This window comes from Bradysia coprophila, assembly GCF_014529535.1.
Source record: "Bradysia coprophila strain Holo2 chromosome X unlocalized genomic scaffold, BU_Bcop_v1 contig_173, whole genome shotgun sequence".
NCBI lineage: Eukaryota > Metazoa > Arthropoda > Insecta > Diptera > Sciaridae > Bradysia > Bradysia coprophila.
Genome location: NW_023503302.1, coordinates 5,206,195 through 5,230,764, shown reverse-complemented (window position 1 = coordinate 5,230,764; position 24,570 = coordinate 5,206,195). Strand labels below are relative to the sequence as shown.

General features: G+C 37.7%; 3 protein-coding genes across 5 annotated transcripts; 2 read left to right on the top strand and 1 right to left on the bottom strand.

Annotated features, from left to right (window-relative positions):
• The first annotated feature begins 6,516 nt into the window (after positions 1 to 6,516).
• On the top strand, positions 6,517 to 8,065 carry LOC119068309 (peroxiredoxin-2). Its single transcript, XM_037171850.1, has 6 exons — positions 6,517 to 6,666; positions 6,730 to 6,787; positions 6,859 to 7,000; positions 7,066 to 7,201; positions 7,592 to 7,826; positions 7,897 to 8,065. The coding sequence occupies exons 1-6, from the start codon at positions 6,637 to 6,639 to the stop codon at positions 7,986 to 7,988; spliced, it is 693 nt and encodes a 230-aa protein (XP_037027745.1). The 5' UTR covers positions 6,517 to 6,636; the 3' UTR covers positions 7,989 to 8,065.
• A 3,211-nt stretch (positions 8,066 to 11,276) lies between these two features.
• On the bottom strand, positions 11,277 to 14,100 carry LOC119068307 (polyribonucleotide nucleotidyltransferase 1, mitochondrial). Its single transcript, XM_037171849.1, has 7 exons — positions 13,883 to 14,100; positions 13,671 to 13,817; positions 13,542 to 13,597; positions 13,255 to 13,465; positions 12,522 to 13,193; positions 12,114 to 12,462; positions 11,277 to 12,025 (listed from the first exon to the last, which is right to left on the bottom strand). The coding sequence occupies exons 1-7, from the start codon at positions 14,026 to 14,028 to the stop codon at positions 11,318 to 11,320; spliced, it is 2,289 nt and encodes a 762-aa protein (XP_037027744.1). The 5' UTR covers positions 14,029 to 14,100; the 3' UTR covers positions 11,277 to 11,317.
• Positions 14,101 to 15,785: 1,685 nt separating this feature from the next.
• LOC119068306 (eIF-2-alpha kinase GCN2) lies at positions 15,786 to 23,186 on the top strand. Of its 3 annotated transcripts, none has more exons than XM_037171848.1 (11): positions 15,786 to 16,000; positions 16,072 to 16,182; positions 16,222 to 16,232; positions 16,293 to 16,801; positions 18,847 to 20,179; positions 20,245 to 20,365; positions 20,428 to 21,054; positions 21,169 to 21,469; positions 21,530 to 21,966; positions 22,032 to 22,192; positions 22,247 to 23,186. In XM_037171848.1, exons 1-11 carry the CDS (start codon positions 15,944 to 15,946, stop codon positions 23,118 to 23,120), a joined length of 4,542 nt encoding a protein of 1,513 aa, XP_037027743.1. In that variant the 5' UTR covers positions 15,786 to 15,943; the 3' UTR covers positions 23,121 to 23,186. The 3 variants fall into 3 exon arrangements, with proteins under 3 accessions (XP_037027743.1, XP_037027741.1, XP_037027742.1); XM_037171847.1 differs by having other exon boundaries at positions 15,796 to 15,864; positions 15,920 to 16,000; positions 16,072 to 16,232; XM_037171846.1 differs by having other exon boundaries at positions 16,072 to 16,232.
• Positions 23,187 to 24,570: the final 1,384 nt, after the last annotated feature.

Here is a 24,570-nt window from a genome sequence, read left to right as displayed (position 1 = left end):
TTTAACTCACTCGTAAAGTAAAATAGCAAACTGCACACAGGAAATAATATGATATCTCGTATCACGGTGAGTAAAAGTACCTCGGGCCTTAGGCTCTAGATGTGTAAGTATGACACGAGGCCGCTGGCTGTACAATTATCGTTCTGAAGGACATGGTGTGATTAAGAGGTTCCTCTGCTAAGATTAAAAAAAAAATTAGACGGTTCATGTTACGAGCACAAAAAACAAACACAGAGAATGAGAGACAGTTAAGTCCCATTTTCTATGCATGGAGAACCTATGTAAAGTGAGTCGTTTGCGTGCAAAAGGTAGATTTCGGTCCTTGGACTGTTCTGTTTACGTCTGCACATCGTTTATTGCCATTGCAAAAAAAAGGATGGTTTGTTGTAAAAGTTACAGCAAAAATAAGTGATTTTTTGATCGTTTGAAATCCAATGCATGCCCTTTTTAAACATAAAAAATAAATAAGTTAAAACCACATGAATCTCATCTGCGTAAGGCAAATATTTGATGAAAAAAAACCTTTGCATATTTTTATAGAGAAAATTATAATTAAAAACATTTTTGCTATATCATAAACAGAATATTTTATACCCAACTTTTAACTCTCATCAACTTTATCATTAACTATTTACTTTGTGTAAAGTAGAGAGATGAAAATATATTATCATGGATTAGTCATTAGTACCTACAGGCATATTATTATATTTATAGATTGTAGATATAAAAAAGACGAGAGAAAAATATTCAAAACGAGTGATCCGAAAATTTTGTTATTTACGGAACATGAACTAAAATAATTAATAAAAAATGTTACCCTATTCACACACCGTGAGACTACAATCACCACTGGCTCGCTTTCACAATAATGTTACAATAAATTAGCCTGTCAGTCTACAAATGAGGATTCTCTGAGCAAGCATATAATAGGCATTTGCGTATCTGTTAATGTGGTAGATTTTAGGCAATTTCGTGAGCTGTAGCCTAAAAGTGTCTAAAATCAACCGTGCACAACAGATGCGTATACAACTTTTCATTTGTTGCACTCATTCTGTGGGTGAAATGAAAATAGAATTTTTTTTAATTTGATGGAATGCATGTGGAACGTTGAAAATCAACAGAACCCTCAGAACTATAAAAACTTATCTTGAGTTAAGTTTGATATTATGTTCACTTAAATGACTATATATAGGAAACCATCGTTAGCCTGAAGAGGCGCTACAATTTTTGTCAGTACTTCATACTTTGCGCTCTATTTTCTGGTGAAATAACTTCAAATATCCATGAAATGCAAATGTCTTATTTTGTGGTGAAATGTACTAGAAATGTAGTAGATCTGTACAAAAATCTATCACATTTGAAGCTTAGTTTCCAAAAACAGTACCTTCCGCTTACATAGCGACAACGACAACCAGTGATTCATAATAGTAATAATAATAATATGCTTAATAGCATGCAGTTTAATTTGGCTTTTGTATACGCTTTTCCCTTTCTCGGCATCTCGGAACAGGTAAATGCTGGAGAATTGATTAAAATTCTCAAATAAAATTTATTAATTGAACTTTTCGATTCACATCACAATTTTCCAGGAAATTCTGTCTAAAATTAGATTTTAGTGTCAGTACGTTTGGTCTACGTTCAACAACATTTACAATTTCAGAATACACTTTTTCGGTCAATTCATCGCTTTCACTTCTGTTGATTATTGTCAATTCTTCTAAATTTACCAGACGCGAGACAATATCAAGAACGTCTGCGGCACAAAATTGTCCATGTGCATCGTCCAAATGTAATTTCTTTAATTGCGTTAATACACTCGCGGAATTTTGAAAACCGACACATTTTCTGTTTCGAGGTTTACTGGTTTGTTGTGTACTTTGCATGTATTTTTATATGAAGAAATCACAAACTCAAGTAAAACACAGAAACAGAAAATGTGTCGGTTTTCAAAATTCCGTGAGTGTATTGTCCAATCATGTTCAATCATGTTTTCAGTTTTTCGTATAGGAATTTTATGGGGTGGGGTAGTACCGGATTTTTCCAATTTTAAACGTTTATCGTGTAGCAGGAGTCATTACCGATCGAATAGTACCAAATTCGCCGAGTGCTGGTCCATAGGTCCACTTCCACATCCATTGGAACATTTTTCCAGTTGCTCGTATGTGTGCATTGTTGACTAAACTACACCAAACACATTTCTGTAAAATGTGTACGTTTAAACTCCTGAAGTAAAATATTCTGTATCAAAGTCATAGCCACTGAGGAGGATATGATTATCCAGATGCTTTTGTTTCCCCTGTAGGCAAATTTATTGTAATTGTAGTCCGAAAACGTACAGCTTGTTGTTCTTGCTACAAAAAGTATGAAAAGGTTTGTTAAAAAGCTTCACCACCGGCACAACAACACCAACAACCAAAATGCAAAATATAAACCATACTTCCCGTAACAAACACACCGCAACCACATAATAATATCTAAATATCGTTTTCCTCTCGAAATGTTTTTCAACCGTTTTGAATGTTTATCTCACCAAAATATTATAGAATATTTTACGAAAGATATTAGATCAATAAAATGAATCATAATGGAAAAAAAGTATTTTATGTATATCATAATATGATTGTAAATGTATATTGTACATGTGAATAAAAAAAATATAACTGAAATGATGCCTATGTTTAATTGAAACAACAAAACGCGGATTCCCAATAAATTGAACTGAATTCTGTCTGCCATAATCCGATTATAAATTTCGTACTTACTTTGTTACTGGGCTTTTCATCATTTTTTTGCAAAAGTTTTTAATTTTGGACTATTTAAGAGGCACCGGCACTTAGCTAAAATTGTAGCCTACATTTTCGTGTTTCGTATTTCATTTTTGTTAATATCTTTTCATCAGAATCCTTTTTGAAAAATGTACGACCGCAATTCCGACCACGAATCTATTCGAATCTTTTCGGTAAAGTACCGGTGCCTCTTAATGTTGACGCGGTGTATACATTACAAAATGATAACGAGACGCTACTAGATCTGCCACGGCAGAGTAAAATAAGCCAGGCAGGAGCGGTTCATTTTTGAAACGTCAAATGAGGGACCTAACACACTGTATGAAAATGAACTCAAATGAACACTGACATAGATTTAATAATTTTATTCGCAAAAAATAAGGTTACTTTACCCTCTGTAAATCAAGCGCTCCTGCCTGGTTTACTTTACTCTTTCGTGGCTTTGCTATATTCATCATATGTCCTCTTAAACATGACTACATTTTCATGAATAATGATGAGGTGGATAGTTTTATCAAACTATAAAGTGGATTTAAACCCTTAGGAGACGTGTTGTTTTAATACAACAATTTCAAAAAATTTTGTACTTAAATACAACAAAAATGCAACAATGCAACACTTTTGGTCTACCGTTAGTAATCATAGAGTTCATTATAAATAAAATTGTTGTATTTTTCTTGTGGCTGTCAATAACAGAGGACAAAGCCGTCTATAAAAGGATAAATGAAGTTACTACTCAGATCTTTAAAGAGCAATGTAAGTAACCTCCTTGTTCTTGTCAATAACGAAAAGTCTACAAAATTTGTTAGAGAAAATAATTTATGGATGATGAAGCATCATTGATGATGTAATATCTCGATTCGAAAAGTTGTATATTAATTCATAAAGAGACAGGACTTATTTTCGTGAAATTTATTCTTTAAAATTCTCAAAATTCTTGTAACTCGTAAAATGCTCGAAATATCCCGAAGAAAATTCTAGAAAAAAACCCTGAAAATATGTCTTGGAAAGCGGCATAGCTAATTAGCGAATTATACGAAAATTGAAATTTCATTGATTTAACTCCGTTTCAAATAGTCTGACGGAGTCAGCAGAGGGTTCTTCATGCTTTAGAAAAAAATACATCATCAGCCTACTGGGAATAATGATAAACAAATGAAATCTCATTTTTCTTATAATTCGCCTAAGTGGACATGTCCCTTTTCTGCATTTAGATTAGAGATGAGAAGCAATGCCAAATTTTTGTACAATTCCCAAAAAATTTTTACAAAAAGGTCATTCACAGACGATGACCAAGAACTAAATGTCTAGCCCACAAAATTTGCTTTAAAAAAATTAGACCTGTTTTTTCCGCTCCTTGTAAAGTTTACCTAATAGTATTAGGCTAATACTACATCGACCCCTCTACGTACTACACACACCTCAGTTTCTGTTACCTGAAAATCGTTAAAGGATATTCTACGAAGTTCAGTCCATATATGTATACTTTATGAGATACAGCTAAAAGCCACATGATCTCCAAAATGAAATTGGAGTGATGAGAAAACCATCACTGTCATTGCTTCAACATGTCTGACTTTACTTCGAATTATATTTTTGAGGATTTTTATCGCAAAATTTACCATGTTATAAATGTTGCCAAAAATTATGTGTTTACTCGTAGTTTCGCTCTTTTTTCGGATATAAAAATTTCGTTTTGTTAAATGTTGATCCCAAGCTTTGAAATTCATTGAAATATCAATTTCTAACAAAAGTATCTACAAAGTCAAACAGGCACTCTGTAATTTATGTTCCTTCTTTCAGTCTATCGAATATACCGTTGGGTTAGGGGTTAAAAGGAAGTTTGTGTTTGATTATATCAGCTATTCCATCTAAACTCGTCGGCACCCCTCTTGATGATAAACAAAATTAGTTCACTAACCGTTAAAATTGACTGTTTACATTAGCCTTTCTACAGACCTTACCTACCTTACAACAAACTATCAACAGAAATTCGATTTATTTATGCTGAAAATCGTAGCTGATTAAGGGTTCATTCACAAATTACACACGTTCGCCGTGCGCTTCTTGCATTTTCCACATTTTCCTCATACATTTCTGTGTAAGCGTACCACAGGGAAAGTGGTCTCAACATCCTCATTTTTGCACAAATGGCTCCGAATCGCCTCAACGATGAAATAGAACTGTGTATATATGGGTATTGGGTAATGTGTATGATTAATGTGCTAAGCTCATCCATTCCAAAACATATTCATTTTGAAAATGTGAAAGTTAAGTTCATGCAATATGCATTGCAAATGAGTGAAAATCAAAGAAGCTTTCTGTTGATTAAATCGTAAAATAATCATGCAGAGTTAGCAGATATTTGGAGTTTGTTCTTTTTTTAGAGTCTCATCTACAGGTAGGAATAATCTACTAACAACGTATTTCTAGTAAATTGTTGGATGAAGAGTAAAGTTGTTTTGTATGGACGACTTGTTCATTATCAAAAATAAGGGGCACCTTCCATACATCACTTTTCGACCATACATCCATACATCACTTTTCCACCCGTAGAGTGTGTGTTGTTTGTATTGAGCCTATATTAAAGCAGTAAACACTGTAGCAGTCGCCAATAAACGCATTGCGTTTTCGTTCTCGATCGTCGAATAAATAGTATATTACTATACCAGGGAGGTAATGTGATATCCTCGTATCCCGATGAGTAAAAGTGATACGTTTACTCATCGTGATGCGAGATATCACATTATTTCCCGTGTATTGTATTGGGTTTTAACTTACAGTTTGTAACATTCAAAAGTATCGACATATTATACATTTCTTATTTTGCTTACTTACTCTCATTTCTCCATATACTCGTTATGGAGAAATGAGAGAAGTTGGAGAAATAAGAAATGTATAATTTGTCGATACTTTTGAATGTTAAAAACTGTACGAGGATTGTAAAGAGTTTTCCCTAGGGAGGGAAAGGCCACATTACCTCTCTAGTAAGGTAAAAGAAAGTCTGCATGGGCATTGAGAAAATAAGTCACATTTTCCACGATTACAGTCCAATTGAAAGTATTCAATCCACATGCGATGTAAAGAGAAACGGATTGTAATTAATGTGACTCCTTGTTTTTCTCCATGTGTAGAGCAAATCATAGTCAATCCGGAAACACTTTGTTCGTCTGATAACATCCATTCAATAAAAAAAAATAGGAAAATGCCGTTATGTGGAAAGATCTGCTGAAATGATCGAAATTGTAATAATAATGAAAAGCTGTGGCTCAAACGAAACCGATCAACAAGAAATTCTAGTGATCCATGACTCCGAAAAGCCATTTTTCAGACTGGGTCTGGGAAAACTTCAGGTGGCAATAAATCGATTTCTGAAAATTTTCGACTATCGGTACATTGGACCACTCTCATCTTCACCAGAGAAACGCTTTAAGTTACTTTCATCCGGTTATTTGCTATTTCCACTCTATACAGTCCACAGTATTATGATAAAATCAAATATATGCAAGAAAAGTAAAAAGTTGACTTTGACCAGTGATCAAAGCGAGGATCAATCAAAGGTCGCCAATGGCAATTTTCAGAAGAAATCGGAACTTCAATAATTTGAAAATCAGTCGAATTTGTGTTGTGAATGGCGGAGAAATGCCCCCAAATTTTGAAATCTTTCTGATAGAGTTTTTCATGTGCAGTTTTATAGATGGCGTAGTCACTACGCCATGCATGCCATGACAGAAGTGAAAGAAAGTATATTTTATGACAAAACGTTTCTACCCATATACACTGTGCAATATTGCATTCCCATCGAATCTCATAATCGTAACGCATTTATTGAATCTCAATTACCAAAGACATGCTCTCGAAATGGAATTTAATGAGACAGGTAAGATAGAGGAAGTGTTACACTCCATTGCTTACACCGGTACTCAGAACGTCCGTCTTTCAGATGTCTCAACTTCTCATCAAGGCACATGCAGTGAATAACAACCAATTTCTGCACACTGGTAAGACTTTTGTTTCCATTTCGTTATTCCGGTGAGACTCAGATGTTCCATTTAATTGAAACACTAAAAAGGGGTCAAACTGCTAGCGGCCAACGTCCAACAGCCAGCTCCAGCTTTCAAGGGTCAAGCTGTTGTGGACGGTGACTTCAAGGAAATTAAATTGGAAGACTTCAAGGGAAAGTATTTGGTCTTGTTCTTCTACCCACTGGATTTGTAAGTGAAGTGAAAATTTCGTGTTAAGACGACAACCACAACAAAAATTGTCTCGTCTTTTGCAGCACTTTCGTTTGTCCCACCGAAATCGTTTCATTCAGCGATCGCATGAAAGAATTCCATGATCTGAACACGGCCGTCGTTGGAGTGTCAGTTGATTCGCATTTTAGCCATTTGGCATGGTGTAACACCGATAGAAAGGTTGGTTTTTGATCAATTCAGATTTATGGTAATTGTTATACCTTTAGCAGCACCGTGTACGGTTGGTTATGACAATTGTCTTCGCTCATACATAAAACGTAATTGAATTCTATCATAAACCTTTGAACTGTCGCACCATTTCTTCCGGTACGATAACCCGTCATGTCGACATACACACATATACCGACACCATGACATAGTCTTTTGGCTATTCTATACCGTCTGTACCTTACCAATTTCATTTGACGATACTCATAAATCTTACCGTCCTTGACAGCATCAGCGGTAACTGCTCATACAGTTCAATGAATTAGCGTGACACGTTGGAGACACAGTCACTCATCACAACTTTATCTCAAACAATTTTCTTTATTCGATTGTCCATTTCAGGATGGTGGTATTGGCAAACTACAATATCCGTTATTGTCGGATCTGACCAAACAAATATCCAGAGATTACGGTGTATTGATCGAAAATGCTGGCATTTCGTTGCGTGGCACATTTATCATCGATAAAAATGGCATCATTCGTCAGAAAACGGTGAATGATTTACCAATTGGCCGGTCCATTGACGAGACCTTACGATTGATCAAAGCGCTACAATTCTTCGAAAACCACGGCGAAGGTAAACGAATTTTTTTTTTCGATCATACAATTATTATCGGTGTTCACTGACTTTGTTGCTTAAATTGCAGTTTGTCCGGCCAATTGGGATCCGAAGCAAAATTCCGATACCATCAAGCCCGATGTTAAGGGATCCAAAGAATACTTTAAAAAGAAAGGCTGAAAGATCCACAATCCAGTTTGATTGTATGTTGTTGTTTCGAACGTTTTGAAATTAAAATTTTAGTTGAAAGTTTCGTACAACTCTAGTTTTAAATTTTATGCTGGTGTCAATTCGATTGTTGGAATGGTTAATTTACGAGGGGTAACCGACTGACCGAAATGGTGGCAAATCAATTACTAATTCCTTTTAATTGCTTTCAATTCCTTTTATTACTTCAATTACCGGATTAACAGCTATACTTGCCGGATTCGCCATTTATTTCCTATAATTCCAATTAATTTGTACAATTCCACGAATTTTCGAAATAATTCCACGATATTTTCCGTTATTATTCCATTGCGACATATTCTTTTGTAGGAAATAGTTTGTGACTCACAATAAATATAGTTGTCAAATAGAGACTGAATTCAAATTTAATGGAGCGTTTTGTAATGAACAGATTATTTTGAAACGCTTTCGACAAAACTAAAATTTGGAACAGCTATGTTGCAGCTTCCCGGATACTCCGGTAAATAATTGTAATTGATGGAAGTACAAGAAATTGATGGAATTAACGACTGGGAATTGGGAATACGTAAAATTGATGGAATTAAAAGGAATTGACTGGAATTGATTGGAAATACGTGAAATTGATGGAATTATGAGGAATTGACCGGAATTGACTGGAAATACTCGAAATTGAAGGAATCAAAAGTAATTGACTGGAAATACATTAATACATTGTAAGGGAATTGAAAGTAAATTAGACTAAATACAGATAAGTATGATGATCGGAAAAAAGTACCAGGAATTTCCGATCATCATACTAAACCTTATTTACTACAATTTGACGTATTTCCAGCCAATACCGGTCAATTCCTTATATTATAATTCCATCAATTACTCCGGCAATTCCTTTAAGGGTGTGTAGTCAATTACCCGAGTCGGTTACCCCTCGTTAATTTATTAATGGACGTTACTCGTTACACCTGCTTTACACATTCAATTGAGACACCGGTTCGGAAGAAGTAGCAATTCAGTTTTAGTCAATTCAGTTCGGCAATTTGTTCTTTGATTCTGCAGTACACTGTCGTGAAGGAAGGTGCAGAATCCACAGTTTGTTGTTATACATAGTTATTACCAATACTCTCTCTAGCAACCAACTTACAATTATTAAGGTGGTAAATACGTTTATGAGTCACTGCTCCTTTGTTCCCTCGTGTTGTTGTTGTTGTTTTTTAGCCATATTAAAAATCAGCGTTTCTCAAACTTACTTTCCCCCCTAAATCGAATTTTTTAGAGAGTTTTGATGCTAGAGAGAGTATTGTTATTACCGTCCTGCTTTCTCTTAACATTTCTCTTCATGCGAAAAATGATCATTACAAAGCAGCTTACCCCTTGCGATACATACAAACTCTGCACTTGTCCAAAAGATAATTGTAGACACTCAAAAAACACACGAGTGAGTTTGCTAGTATCACAAGGTTGGTAGAGTGTTTTACTTTGGACATTTAGCCGTGATACGCTATTGTTTTAGTGTCAATTTAGCACAGTTGATCTCCCTTCGCAGCATCCACATTAATCTGCTATTCCCTCACACCAACACACTCTTGCAATAAACAGTAAAATTATATACAAAGATCCAAGATTATAACTCTACAATAGTCCAACGAGCTGGAGGACTACTAAAATTTTTAAAGAAACATTCCGCAGTGTGCCGATTGTTGAGTAAAATATCTTATGTTTCTGCGGGGTAGTTTGTCTATCCACTCGATGGATTAAATACCTCGGCGTCGGCTCCACATCCTTGCTTTTAACCAAATATTCCCACATATACGTAATCCCGAACCCGAATTATTTTTTGTTTTTCGGATTGTAGTCACCATGATGGGACTGAACCTGAGGTGTGATACAAGTAATTTGCATGCAAATTCAAAATCATCAGTTGGGTGGGTCAGCTCAAGAAAATTCTGTCTTTTTTGTTGAAAATGGCTTCTGTTAGCTATGGCGGAACGTTTTAAAGCTGTGACTTTGTTTTTCTAAACACCCAATTCTTCGGTTGTACGGAGAACAGTCTAATATATCTATTACAATTTTTAAAAAAACATTCCCACGCCTCCAGAGCGATGTTGATTTTCATCGGTAGTAGATTGGTGTTTCATGTAACGATGAGTGATTTCTCTGACATATGGGAGGCTAAACCATTTCCAATGACTAGACTTAATAGCTGAAGGATGTAGCTTCAAAAAAGCTCTAACTTGTAATGATCGGGATCTTCACTTGTGCTGTAGAGCTCTCTCACCTTCCCCGACCATGACTTTCCACAATTGCGGATAAAGTCGGATAGGTAACATTTCCGCAGTCGTTTCGAAGAAAATCGAATGATCACGTTTTTGAAGGTCCAAACAATTTTCAATTTGCATTCAAATCACTCTATCATACCTATCCCTGTATGATTTCCTACTGAAATTGATCTTAAAAATTATCTCTGGTTTGAAAAATTCAATTCGAAACGGTCTTCTGAAAACTTTGACCCGCTCATCTCCATGACGACCGTTATTTAATTACGTTCAACACGATTAAAGTTTTCGATTGAATTTCAATTGAACATTGCAAGCACATCAAAAGTCCAAAAACGTCCGTCGATTAGTTTGAGTTTTAATTGGAAGAGATGTCATGGGACAGTTAATTTTATTAACTGGGAAAAATTGCTTCGGCAATCTAATGTAATTGCTTCACATTTGATTGATTTAACTCAGGCAAACATGTTCCGCACGTATTTCGGTTATACCATCAATCGTAAATGGAATTGAATAATGCAAAAATCACTTAATTTGAATAATATATCTAAACGACATCAACAATCGCATACCTGACTTCGTAATTTCCCGCAATTCTCAAACAGTTATCTCTCAACGCTATGATAATGGTATACATTACACATATGCACTTCTTGCATCTCTCATAAGTTATTCAAATGCATCGGTAAATATTTCATTCAAAATAGAAATGGTTATGGGGATGGGAGAGGGCGAATGTGTGTAAGGTGAGTGTATCTATAAATGCACAGTAGAATGATCAATTTGGATGGAATTAATTAAATTTTAGAATGAAAATGAATTATTCTACGTCGAGGGTGTGCTCGTCGTTTATATCTTATGTTGAAATACGTTCCGACGAAATATTTTTTTAGGGCTTAAAATAATCGTCAGGACGAGACCTTTTAAATTCTGTAAGTAACCCAAAAAATTTTTTTTTCCAATCGCACAATGGCACCCAAAAACGATTCGGCAAAGACAATAGAAAATGTGCAATTTCTAAAAAAATGTATATTTTCACTACCATTACAACTAGCCAACACTGGATTTGTCCAAATTTTTTATCACACTAGATGTTGGTCCTTGCAACACTTTTCGCGACAGTCGCATGAAACCAGACACCGGATCTCGACCGAAATATTTGACTTGAATTTCATCCTTCACTTGTAGGCCGATCGCAGACGGATGAGCCACCTTTCGCTGATCTAATTGCGAATTGTGTAATAGGGTCGGTGTCATTGATGGAAACAGCGTTACCATGACACCAATGTCTTTTATTTCCACTATTTTCGCTGTGTAAATGGCGCCGAATTCCAAATCGGGTTCTTTGTCTGCCTTCAGCAATGTCTCTATCACTTCCTTTACTTCAGCCATCGATGATTCGGATGGTGCAAATATTGTAAATGAATTTTCATCGTTCTGTGTTAGTTGAGCGCCGGTTTGTAAGTAAATTTTCTTTATGTTAGTTCCACCTTGACCGATTAGTTTCGGTCGTTGATGCGGTTCGACGGTAACATCTTCTGTGACCGGCCAACATTCTTTGCGTACTTTTCTCGGTGTAGCTATGCATTCGTTCATTATTCCTAAAATTTTTGTTTTGGCATTGTGTGACTTTTGTAGTGCTTCCATGACCACTTTTAATGAAATACCAGGAACTTTAATGTCGGCTTGAATCGCTGTAAATCCCTTTTCTGTGCCGGCAACTTTCATATCCATGTCGCCCATGTAGTCTTCGATGCCCTGTTATTGAGGAAATTTTACGTCAAACGTACAGTTACATATATGAAAGACTTTATGGGACCAGTTCATAATTCGCACAATCACTCACCAATATATCGGTTAAAATGCGATAGTCCTGTAACTCATTATCTTCATAGCGGGTAACTAAACCGATCGCAACACCAGCTGCTGCAGCTGACAGTGGAACACCAGCGTCCATCAGCGCTAACGAACCACCACACACACTTGCCATTGAACTGGATCCATTCGATTCCAATACCTCAGAGGTCAATCGTACTGTGAACGGAAAATCGTTAGGAATCGTAGCCAAAAGTCCTTTTTCTGCCAGTGCGCCATGTCCAATTTCTCGTCGACCAATTGGACCGGATTTGCCGATCTCACCAGTTGCATAAGGTGGAAATTCGTAGTGGAGGAAAAAGTTTTTCGATTTCACTCCGCTGGAAGCATAAAGAAAAGCATAAGCCGAAATTCGTCGGTACATAATGTGTTCACTTACGTATCGACGGCGGTTAAATGATCCAGCTTCATGGCACTTTCGACTGAGTCCAACGATACGGTGCAAAACACTTGCGTTTGACCTCGCTGAAACAACGCCGATCCATGCAACGGTTTGTGCATATTAATTTTGCAGGAAATGTTCCTTAATTCATCAAAGGTTCGTCCATCACATCGACGTTCGTCTTCGAAAATCAGATCTCTAAAGGTCATTTTGCAGCATTTGTTGAAGCTTTCCTGTATCAATGACGGTTCGACGTCTGGAAAACTGGACCACACACTCTCCACAACACTCTTTCGAATCTCGGCAACAGCATGGTCACGACTAAGTTTATCATGCTCACTGTTACGGAAAATCTCGCGCAGCCTCATCTCACTCATTGCTCTTACCGCATCGGAAACCTCGCCGGAACAAACTTTTTCCGGATCGATTTCACGTTTCGTTTTGCCGTTGCTTCGTTGCAGTTTTTCTATTGCCTGTATTATCGTCTGTGCATCCTTAGCACCCTGTTTGATAGCTTTCTGCAACTTTGGCAATAGAATAACATTTCCTTTGCCCTCCAGCATAACGATGAGGTGTTGTTTCGTCGCCGACACAACCAGGTCCAATTCTGACGATTTAAGTTCACGTCTCGTTGGATTGATCAGAATTTCATCACCAACCATGCCTATACTGTTGCGAAAACAGTTAAGTGTCACGGATCTACTCACAGACGTTAGAAAGTTCAGCTTACCGAACAGCGGCAACAGGTCCATTCCACGGTATGTCACTCAAACTTAACGCTGTCGAAGCGGCATTTATAGCCAGAACATCCGGTAAATGCATCGAGTCGATGGCCAGCATATTACACACCAATTGAGTTTCACATTTGAATTCATTTGGGAAAAGTGGTCGCAATGATCGGTCAATCAATCGTGCGGTTAGAATTTCCTTCTCAGATGGACCTTAAACGTACAAGTGAAATTTGCACAATGTTAGTCGGATGCTATTCATCCTTCAGCCTTTTGTCACAATATTTACCCAATTCTCGTCGAAGAAAATTGGTTGGTATTCGTCCAGCAGCGGCTGATTTTTGTCTGGAAAAAACATTTTACTGAATTGCGATCGACAGTTGTAGGCATTGAATGACGTTGTGTTGTGTGTACATACCTGAAATCTACGGTCAAAGGCATAAACGACGAATTTGATTTTTGTTTAGACACTGCGGTGACAAGAACCGTTGTGTCTCCCATCGTAACTGTAGCGGTTCCATCTGCAAATCTTGCTAATTCACCAGCGGCTATTGTCAAAGACCGTCTAGGTATGATTAAGGATTAAGAAATGACATTTTAAAACGTAAACATAACCCTCAATAACCGTACCCATTGGATAATGTAGCGGTGACCGTGTTCGTTGCACTTTTCGAACCATAATTCCTAAGCAGCGTGGATATGTCAGTGCGAACAAACTTTTTATTTAAGAAACCATTATTCAATGTAAACGAAAAAAGCCGCATGATGTTAGGCATGACTTTTTCTCAACGAACGAAACGACTTACACATTTGACAGCTGAGAATTTACAATTCGGCGTTTCGCCTTCTCCTCTCGGCTCTTGATATTATTGTTTCTAAAACCAATCACAAACGTAAACATTATGCAAACGTGGAGAAATGTCACTTAATTTAGGTTACGCAATTTACTGAGACCTGGGAGACTATTGTCATATTTTCGTAGCTCCAAATATTCGTACCTTGACAGTTTTGTGTATAAAATCCCATAAGAACTATCAAGTTATGAATTCTTAGAGTTACGAACGTATGAAAATTGAGAACCACTTAATTGTGCATAAAAAAGGTGTAAACCATTATGGTTGGTAAAATTCCTGAGTGTGATGATTTCGTAGAGTTTTGACATAAAATTTATGGAAAAAAATGTCAAAAGCGAGGGGTGACGCACTAAGGATTAAATGGATTTAAATCCATTTAATCCCATGTATTTCTTGGATTAAATGTATTAAATGGATTAAATTTGAAGAAGTGCGTGACCCCTCGGTCAAAAGTTCACAAAATTGTTATACTCATGAACTTTACGAGCCATAACATACAAAGTTGTAGCACAATTTCATTAAAAATTTTGTATTGAAATCAGCGAATCTGGGAAAACAATTTCCAAGTTTTCCCATTACTTCCCACGGTCCCCCTGAACAAAAATAAAGTTTTACCGAAAATGCACACAAAAATTGAGGAGAGTTCAAAACAGTGGTCCGTTAAGTCGGACTAGATGCTACCCAATACAATGTATGCAAAGTACACTATGGTGAAAAATTACCTTTAAATCAAATTTTATTTCACCAATTTTCAATATTTTTAACTATTGTGAGTTAAATTTTTTCATTTAAACGCATTTCCTTCAAAATGTTCTACCCATTTGATTAAAAGCCTAAATTACTCACATGAAATGTGATGTGTTTGGTATCATTGGAAAGATTACAACCCAGGCTAACAGGTATACACTAATTTCTTTAGCAGACCAGTTCGAAAAACCTACGATTTATATGGGAACGGTTTCACAATGGTACAAAAAATGGCCTATCTCTGCAAACCCCCGACCAACCGGTTTTGATATTTATCAGAAAATCATCAGGAGTATAAGAAAAAGCAATAACTTTTATGGTACATATACTTTGAACTAAAAGTTTTTTCAAGCCCTGATTGAAATGCAGTTGAAATTACCATTGCGATAGATTTTTCTTTTGATTTTCAAAAAACAGACTAAAATGAAGGACAATACAGCATCCCATTTTAATGATTTCCATTCACACAGAATTGACACTTCAATCATTTCTTTCGCTCATTTTCTGTCAAACTGATCTTTTTCGTTTTGATTTATAGCTCAAGAAAGTCTAACGTTCTCTTATACTAGATAATGCACCTCTATCCTCTATAATCATTTTGTACAGAGAGGAGCACATGCTATTTTATCTGTCAAGAACAGCTATATATAAACATTGCACTAGAGAGAAAAAGGCGAGATTTTCATTCTATGCAGATAAAACTTAATAAACAGTAGTTGTTTGTGGTGCCCAACGTATGTATTCAACTGAATACAACGCAAATCCGCAAGAACACACGGTATAGGTATAATGTATTTTTATGTTGCATACTAGCTCAAAACTTTAGTTGTATAACACGTGTTCGTGACAGCTGATGTTGCATACACGACAGTATAATTCTTCACCCAGAAACAAATCTGGAAATGTAAACCCTCTGTTTTTGAAATGACAGCAGAGGTTGTTGTTGTGTGTTGGATTGTGTTGTATGTTGAGTTGCGCAGTAACATTATACTATTGTGTGACTACATAATAAGTATTACTTAGGACAAACCTGGCAATGTTCATTTTTGAAAAGTCGTTTCGAATTAGAATAATGAATTAGCTTGTTACGATGAACACCAAGGAAACATTCCGGGACCGACAAGAAAACGAATTGGAAGTCATACAGGTCGGTGTACGATGCATTCACTGTTTAAACATTAATCAATCGCTAACCATAAATATGTTCCGTCAATTCAGTCTATATTTGGATCGGATGTTGAGGATCTGAGGCCAGCGGGAGCATGGAAGCCTTTAAATTTGATCATTTTGCTGGAACCATTACAAAGTTCGTCCGGACGGAAAGAAGTGTATGTTCGCACAAAGTTGCATGTGTCGTGCAGTCAAAAATACCCAAAAGTGTATGCCTGAAGTGTTGTTTGAATTGACTGTTTCCAGCCTAATGTTTTGCCCTGTTTCAGTGTTCCCAAAATAACGCTAGAACAAAGCAAAGGACTATCCGATGCACTCATCGAGGAGCTCACCAAGAGTCTGGTCGACCTAGCCAACGAACTGAAAGGCGAAGTAATGATCTACGAATTGGCACAAACCGTTCAGGCATTTCTGCACAAACACAACAAACGACCGGCGGGAAGTTTCTACGATCAAATGCTGTTGGAGAAATTGAAACGTGATGAAGATCTGCAACAGATGCAACAGTTGAAATTGAATCAGGAAAAGCAAATCATACGCGACGAAGTGCTGAAACGAAAGGAAATATTTCGCAGCGAAACGAAATGGAGAAGGGATCGACGCAGTATCAGCGAGTCCAGCCCAACGCATCGATCGAATGGATCGTCGGAAGATATGGGATCACCGTCGACAGTATTTCGCAGTCGTATTTATCCGAACGAATGTACGGAGCATCGAAGCAGCGATACATTGTACTTTTCCAATGTTGGAAGGAAGATACAGAAGGGCTGTTGTATGGGTAAGTTTCTTTTTTCAGTTGGACGTCTCAACGTTCATGCATTTTATTTGCGGATGTCATTGACCTTGTCAAATTTCATTGACAGTCGAATTCTGTAAGTTAATCTAACGTTATAATGTCCTCGTAATGCTGACAGTCCCAAGCGAGTATTAAAGCACGGTTTTTTTTTTATTTTAAACGCTTCAACGCTCCATTCAATGGTCTGATCTCTACATTAGATCAAACTTCTAGAATATTTGAGTTATCGGCATAACCCATGTGCTATTATATCTGTCGAACCGTAGTGCGTATTTCAATTGGCTTGAACACGGAACGTAAATTTGTTAATGTACAGGAAAGCACTGATAAGCCATGATTTACATTAAAAAGTTGTTAAAGATAATTAAGCAAAATTAACGAATTGTATGCATAGCGTGAAGAGGTTTCGCTCACCCAAAACAGAAACTGGCCATTTGTTTCTTTTTTTATCGTACTCGAGCGAGAAAAAACGCGCGGGTTTTATTTGTTTTAGTTTTGTGTTATCAAGAAAAATGTTATCGTAATTTATGTGCCCATCTGTTCACGGAACAAGCAAATAGTTACAATTGTAAGTACTGGTAAATTGTTGACTAACTTACTTAATCTGACTGGTTCATCGATGGGCAAAGTGATTCTAATAAGAATCTGAACGATAGCCGGACAATATGCGTAGTAGGGTACATCAATTTTCCAATTTTTCGTTAGTCGTGGATGAGACCGGGCACAAAAGTTCACTTGTTCCACGAGATTTAAAATCCGTAGAGAACATTTTTTAGTCAAATATAAGGTTGCACGGCCAAATATTCTTCAAATTTTCGAGTTTTTTGTAACCATACTTAGTGCCACCAAATTTACAGTTGAAAACCATTTAAATGTTTTTTTGGTTCTAACAAATTGTCGTACCAGATCGAACAAAAAAAAACTTAAGAAAAGTTCGACTAATCACTTTTGGACGAGGGGCAGATATTTGTAAATTTCGTTTACAAAAGATTTTCGAAAGGACGATCCTCTGAGGACTTTCATATTGTTTCCAAGGATTTCCAGAGGATTTTTTACTGATTCCGAAAATCTCTCTTTTTCAATTTTCAATGATTTTCTACTTTTTATTTTATTGAGACTTTTAAAGGGTTTCTATAATTTTGAGGATATTCTATGAATTTGAGGTTTTTTCTCTTAAAATTTTGAAGAATTTTCTAAGGATTTTATTTTGACTGACAAAGGAATCATAAAAAGCGTTGGGATAACCAAGGGGAGGAAATAGGAAATTTTACCAACAGCGCTGTAAACTCACGAGACGTTACGCTCATTCTATTTATCTTTCATCTCTAGTTGGAAATCAAAATTATTAAATCGAATGAACAAAAAAAAAACAGACCCAATTAAGTGTTCATTTCTCTTACGTCTCTCATTTCTCCAAAACGAAAGTATATCGAAATGAGAGAAATAAGAGAGGCAATAATTTATGGGCAATTTTTTGCTGTCCCTGACTTTTTACTTCCGTTATGAAATGAATGTAACTTACAAAAGTGAACGACTTTGGAATATAAGTGACACATTTCCTTTGAGCTGTTTTTCACTCATACAAACTAAAATGTTTTGACGTCCTTGAATGGTTTTACCACTACCACGCGCACGTGCGTAAAACTGTTTTATCTGTGAGGGTAGGTACTTTTGTTTGTATGAGTGGATCAGCTGAAAAACAATTGAAACAAAATGTGTCACTTATTTCAAAGTTGCCGACTGTAATACTTCGTTTTCCTAATTTGGCATGACCTTACTCAAACTTCCAAGTCAATTTAACTCTGCCTGAGTATGTTATTTGAATTTAAGAGACTGCGTTTCCAGTGTTTCGACTTTTCCGTTTAAATTTTGCAGGAACGCAGAAGAACTGGATACGAAATCCATAAAGACTGAAGATCGTGTTCCACATTCGAATGATATTTACTTTGCCGGATTAAATCAATCCGTCCCTTTAACGCACGATTGGTGTCAATTTCATTAAATATTTTTCATTTTTCTGTTTCAAGGTCACTCGCAAAAAGGATGCGTTGCCTTTTCCGGAATCGATTTGGAAAGCGGTCAACTACTTTATATCACCGAGTGGAATATCAAATATTCTCAGCTAGAATCGAAATGCATAGCAAATTGTAATCGAACTACCAGCGATCAAAAATGTAACGGTCACACCGTTGACGAAATAATACAAAGTATTGAAAAGCAGGTGACAAATCTCGAATCGCTGGTGCACAAAAATCTCATTGCCTACGAATGTGTTCTGTGTATGAAGAAGAAGGAAGGCGTCGTTTTGTATCTGGTTCAAGATTTTGTTCTTGGCACAAGTATTTGTAGTATATCCGGCTCGTTAGGATGGTGTCCGGAAGGTGCTAGCATCGTTGCGAAGGGCGCTTTGGATGCTCTCATTTTTCTACACAATAACGGAGTGTCCCACCGAAATCTATACGACTGTACCGTGTTTATGGACAATTCTGGAACCATTCGAGTGACAGACTTTGCCATTGTTCCTTATCTACTCGAATTGATCGGCGGCCAGAGGACAAATCAAGGAGATCTTCCCGCGTTAGGATCTATGATTGAATCACTGTCGCCGACGCCACACTTCGAAATGCGAGACTTCATCGAAAAATGTAAATCGGAACGAACGTTGTCAGCTTCTGCATTGTTAGACCATCCATTCCTGAGGCCAATACAACCGGGAGAACCGATTCGTCCTATTACGTCTACAGCGCTAACGATTCCAGAACGTGCCATCAATCAATCAGTAAGCTTTCATCATTCAGCTATCAGTAATACGGGCCAGTCTCGCCTGCACACTGAATTTAAAGAACTGGAATTTTTGGGTCAGGGCGCCTACGGTGATGTGATGAAAGTGCGTAATGTCTTGGACAATCGGGAATATGCCATAAAGCGAATACCCCTGAGTGCACGGAATAAACAATTGTACAAAAAGATGACAAGAGAAGTGGAGCTACTTTCACGTTTGAATCATGAGAATGTTGTGCGCTACTACAACAGTTGGATTGAAAGTGATACCAGTGATAACAAAGTGAACTTAGGGTCGGGCGGTGATTACTCCGATAGCTATGAGAGTATCAAACAAATGGCAAAGGTCATAAGGTCTGAAGAGAGTTTTTCTAGTCATTGGCAGGATGTGGCTGACGATTCCAGTTCGGATGGAATCGAATTTGTTAATTCAGACGGTGACATAATTGAGTCGGATGATGGCAGCGGCAAATTCGGTGACGAGCAATCGGAAATTGGCGATGTGCTGGCTCGATCACCAAAACCGGAAAATCAGATCATGTACATCCAAATGGAATTTTGTGAGAAAAGTACTTTGAGGTAATCAGCATCGGGATAGTTTTGTTGCATTGCTACATTGCTGATATTAAAATGCTAATTTGCAGAACTGCCATTGACAGTGGATTGTACAATGACAACGAACGCCTGTGGCGACTATTTCGTGAAATTGCTGAGGGGCTATCGCACATACATCAACAAGGAATGATTCACAGGGATTTGAAGCCGGTAACTAAAAGATTTTACGTTGTGAGGTTCAAATAGATTGACGACCATTCTATCCGTCACAGGTGAACATTTTTCTGGACTCTAGGGATCAAGTAAAAATTGGCGATTTTGGACTGGCCACGACCAGCTTTCTGGCCCTTCAAAGCCAAGAGCAGACTGTTCATTTGAATAGTCAAGACATTGGAAGTTCTCTTACAGGAAAAGTAGGAACCGCGCTGTATGTTGCACCCGAATTAACTGGCAACGCATCGAAAGCGACCTACAATCAAAAAGTTGACTTGTATTCGCTGGGAATTATTTTATTCGAGATGAGCAGTCCTCAATTCGAAACGGGAATGGAACGGGTCAAGATAATGGCCGAACTACGAACGCCCGCTATTATAATACCGACGTACATGCTGGAAAATGCGAAATTCTCTCAACATGTCCAGGTGATTAAGTGGTTGCTGAATCATGATCAGACGAGGCGACCTACTGCGGAAGAATTGCTTGCATCCGAACTTGTACCGCCCGCACAATTGGAAGCGAATGAGTTGCAAGAAATGTTACGTCATGCATTGGCGAATCCGCAAAGTAAATCGTACAAACACCTCGTAGCCCGATGCTTGGCACAACAATCGGATACTGTGCTGGAGTTGACGTACCACTTAGAACTCAGTCAAATATCACCGATACTGGAAGTTTTAAAAGTAAGTTTGTGCAGTTTTGTCGGGTTGTAGTGGAACTGTTTCGTCAGAGATGTTTTAATAACCATTGTCCTGTCCTGAGACTGTTTCACCAACTAAAACCAATTTAAATTCCAGGCGAAAATTGTGTCACTTTTCTGTAAGCATGGAGCTGTCGAAGTCGTCACGCCACTGTTATCGCCGCTGGTCAAGAAGTCGTCCATTTATGGTTCTATTGTAAGGTTGATGACTCATTCCGGAAGCGTTGTAACTTTGCCCCACGATCTACGGATACCTTTCGCGAAGCATATAGCACTCAATGGAATCAATATGATCCGACGATATTCGGTGGGTCGAGTGTATCGCGAAAAGAAGGTGTTCAACTTCCATCCGAAACAGTTGTACGAATGCGCTTTTGATATTGTTACGCCGAATCGAGGTAATTTAGCTAAGATGGTTGATCAAGCACATCTGCAGTTAGTTAATTTGCTTTTTGCAGGTAATCTACTGGTGGACGCAGAAGTTATTTCAATTGCGTACGAAATCACCCAGGAAATACCAGCGTTGAATCATAAAAATATTTCGTTTCGCATCAACCACACCAGTCTGTTGCGAGCGATTTTATTACTTTGCAATGTACCGACAGACAAGTACAGCTGCTTATTCACGGCCATTTCAGAGTTTAACGATGGGAAGATCTCAAAATTCCAGTTACATTCCACTACCGCCGGCATCATGCAAACGACAAAATACAGTGCTGTTCAGCTAGTCGAATTCCTGTTAGTCGAAGCACCGTTGAGCGCTTCTCGGTGTAGTTTTTCGGGAACGGCATTGCGTAATTTGATCAATGGTAGAGGCGAAGCAGCGTCACTGGCTAAAGGAGCAATAAGAGAATTGGAGTCGGTGATATCATTGGCACAAGGGATGGGCGTGCAGGTAAGACGAGAGATTTTTTACTCCATCACGATTGTGTTTCATCCAAATCATTTTGATTTTTCAAGTGTCCCATTAGTGTCTCCACTGGCCTTACCACTGGCTACGAACGAGCCAAATCTGGTGGAATAATTTGGCAGATGCTTGGTGACATGAAAACAACGCGTCGTGTGGGTCAATGCATTATGGCCGTTGGTGGTCGATACGATTCAATGCTAACCGAATTTCAGTAAGTGCAACATGAATTCACAATCCAATTGAAATAATTTGGTCGATTTCGTAGGAAACGTGCTCAGGACTCTGGCGTATCGATACCAAATCGAGAGATCAGCGGAGTTGGCTTTTCGGTCGCCTTGGAGAAAATTATTAGCGCACTGGGCAAAGTCGATATCGAAAACTATCGATCGATGGATGTGGTCATTTGCGTGACAGGCTCCCGACCACCGCTCAAAGAAGTCACTCACATTCTACGATCTCTTTGGACGGCCGGCATTCGTACGGGAGTGGTCGAAGCTACCGGATCGAACGAAGCCCAGGATATGGCCAAAGACCTGGGCGCCGTTCATGTCATTTTGTTCGGTGGGGACGGTTCGCTACGCGTTCGCTCGTGGAACGACAACGGGTTTCGGGAGAAGCAAGTGAATCGTCAAGAATTGACCGAGTACATCCAGAAAATGTTGCGACCCGATCAGAGCACAAATAGTGTGAATGACGTAAACCAAGCGATTGCGAACGTTAGCATGAAGAGCAACCTGTTTACGGGACCAACGATTCCCGAAGTGGAAGTGACATTCTCGATGCAAGACAAACCTACAGCGAACATGAGGCGGCGATACGAAAATCAATTGAAACAGCACATGAGCCCATCGCTTACGATGTTGGGTAAAAAGGAAGTGGTGGATGTGATTGTGGTTGAATTGCCGCCGAATATTCTGCGCGCCATCATTGGAGCTATAGACACGAGGAATATTTCCTGTAAGGATTCAGACGAAGAGATTGCAGCTATTATGGAACGGTTCCCAAAGTACAAACGATACATTTCGCAAATTGTCGAAGATGTGAAGGAAATTATCATTGATAACAGTAACAACAAAAAGGAGGCTTCGATCATTGGCATGTATAGTATCGCCGATTCGAGTTACAGAATTATTTTATGATAAGCTAAGGTTTTTCGAGATGACGGAACAGTGAAATAAACCAAAATTTTATTTTTTTATGATTGCAGACGCTTTACGTTTTTTTTGCCCACTGATTCTTGACCTCATCGCTCAACGGTTCCAAATGATAACATTTTGTATGCAAATGTTCATACAAAATACTGTTAAATCGGATACCATATTTGAACCTTTATGTGCGACTGTTTTCAAAAAGTTAGATACGATTTGCAACTGGCTTCAAAGCCTTTATTACACTATTTGCCCCCGGGTGTGACTAGTAGCAGACATGTCTCTCTATCAGTATGCCTAATTACCAATTCCATGAATCTGCAGGAAGACGAACTTCCAAAATCGGCATTTTAAAATTTGGACGAGTCTCCACCAGCTTCCCTTTCAATCATGGGACCAATTTGATGTGCCTTTTCAATTACCGATTACAATCCCAATCAATTCTCCAGCACTCATTTCGTAGACTAGATGTCCTGATTCTTAGTGCACCAAATGGTGCGGTCGATTTTTTTTGTGCATAACCTCGAGCTGATTAATAATATCAAATAATAGGAAAAGTGCTTCCAAATTTTATTGCGACTGTATTCAACCGCACTGTGGATAGCTTACAGGGTGTAAATAAACGTTATGTTACCGGTCGAAGTCTTTGGCATGACATTCGTAGTATGTTGTAATGCCTTTTACAATTTGAAATGTTCATAAACAAACACGAAGCTTATGGTAAATTGTTGAACTCACTCCACTGACCAAAATTGCAGATGGTTTGCAATTGTCATCGGCCATGCGGAAAGAAATACCCGAACCATAAAATCGTTTATCTTTCTGAAGACAGAATCCTTTTTTGATTGGATTTTTGATCATATATCAACGACGTTCATTGTCGGAGCATTGAGTCTGTCCAAAGCACCAAGCAGGGTAATAGAAAAAAATAGAGTAGTACTTTAATCGAAGTATGCGAATATTTCCATACCTTTTTTTTCATAATGTCATTGCAAAATTACCATTAAGGCTGCTAATGGTATTATTGGTATCAAAAAACTACTCTATTTGACGTGTAAAAACCTCTATTACCCTGCTAGGTGCTTTGGTCTGTCACTTCGTTTGTTGTTCTTAAATTGCTTACCAGATATTTCATTTAAATCTGTTACTTCAATTTATTTTAGATCACATTTTTCTATATAGACACTAGTCAAACTTCATCATTTATTTTTGTTGTGGATAACAGATGATTGACAGTTTCTTTTTAAAAAAATGAAATTCGCCGAAAAACCCTAAAAGGTGAAAGTTTGACGCAAGTCCCTGTTTCTACTTACAAAATAACTGATATCGCTGAGGGTGACGCTTTCTGAGGCGAAAGTTTTATCAACAAAAAATTGACCCAAAAATTTAAGAAAGAAAATTTTAGAAAAAATTGCGTCACAAGTGGCAGATGTTGAGGAAA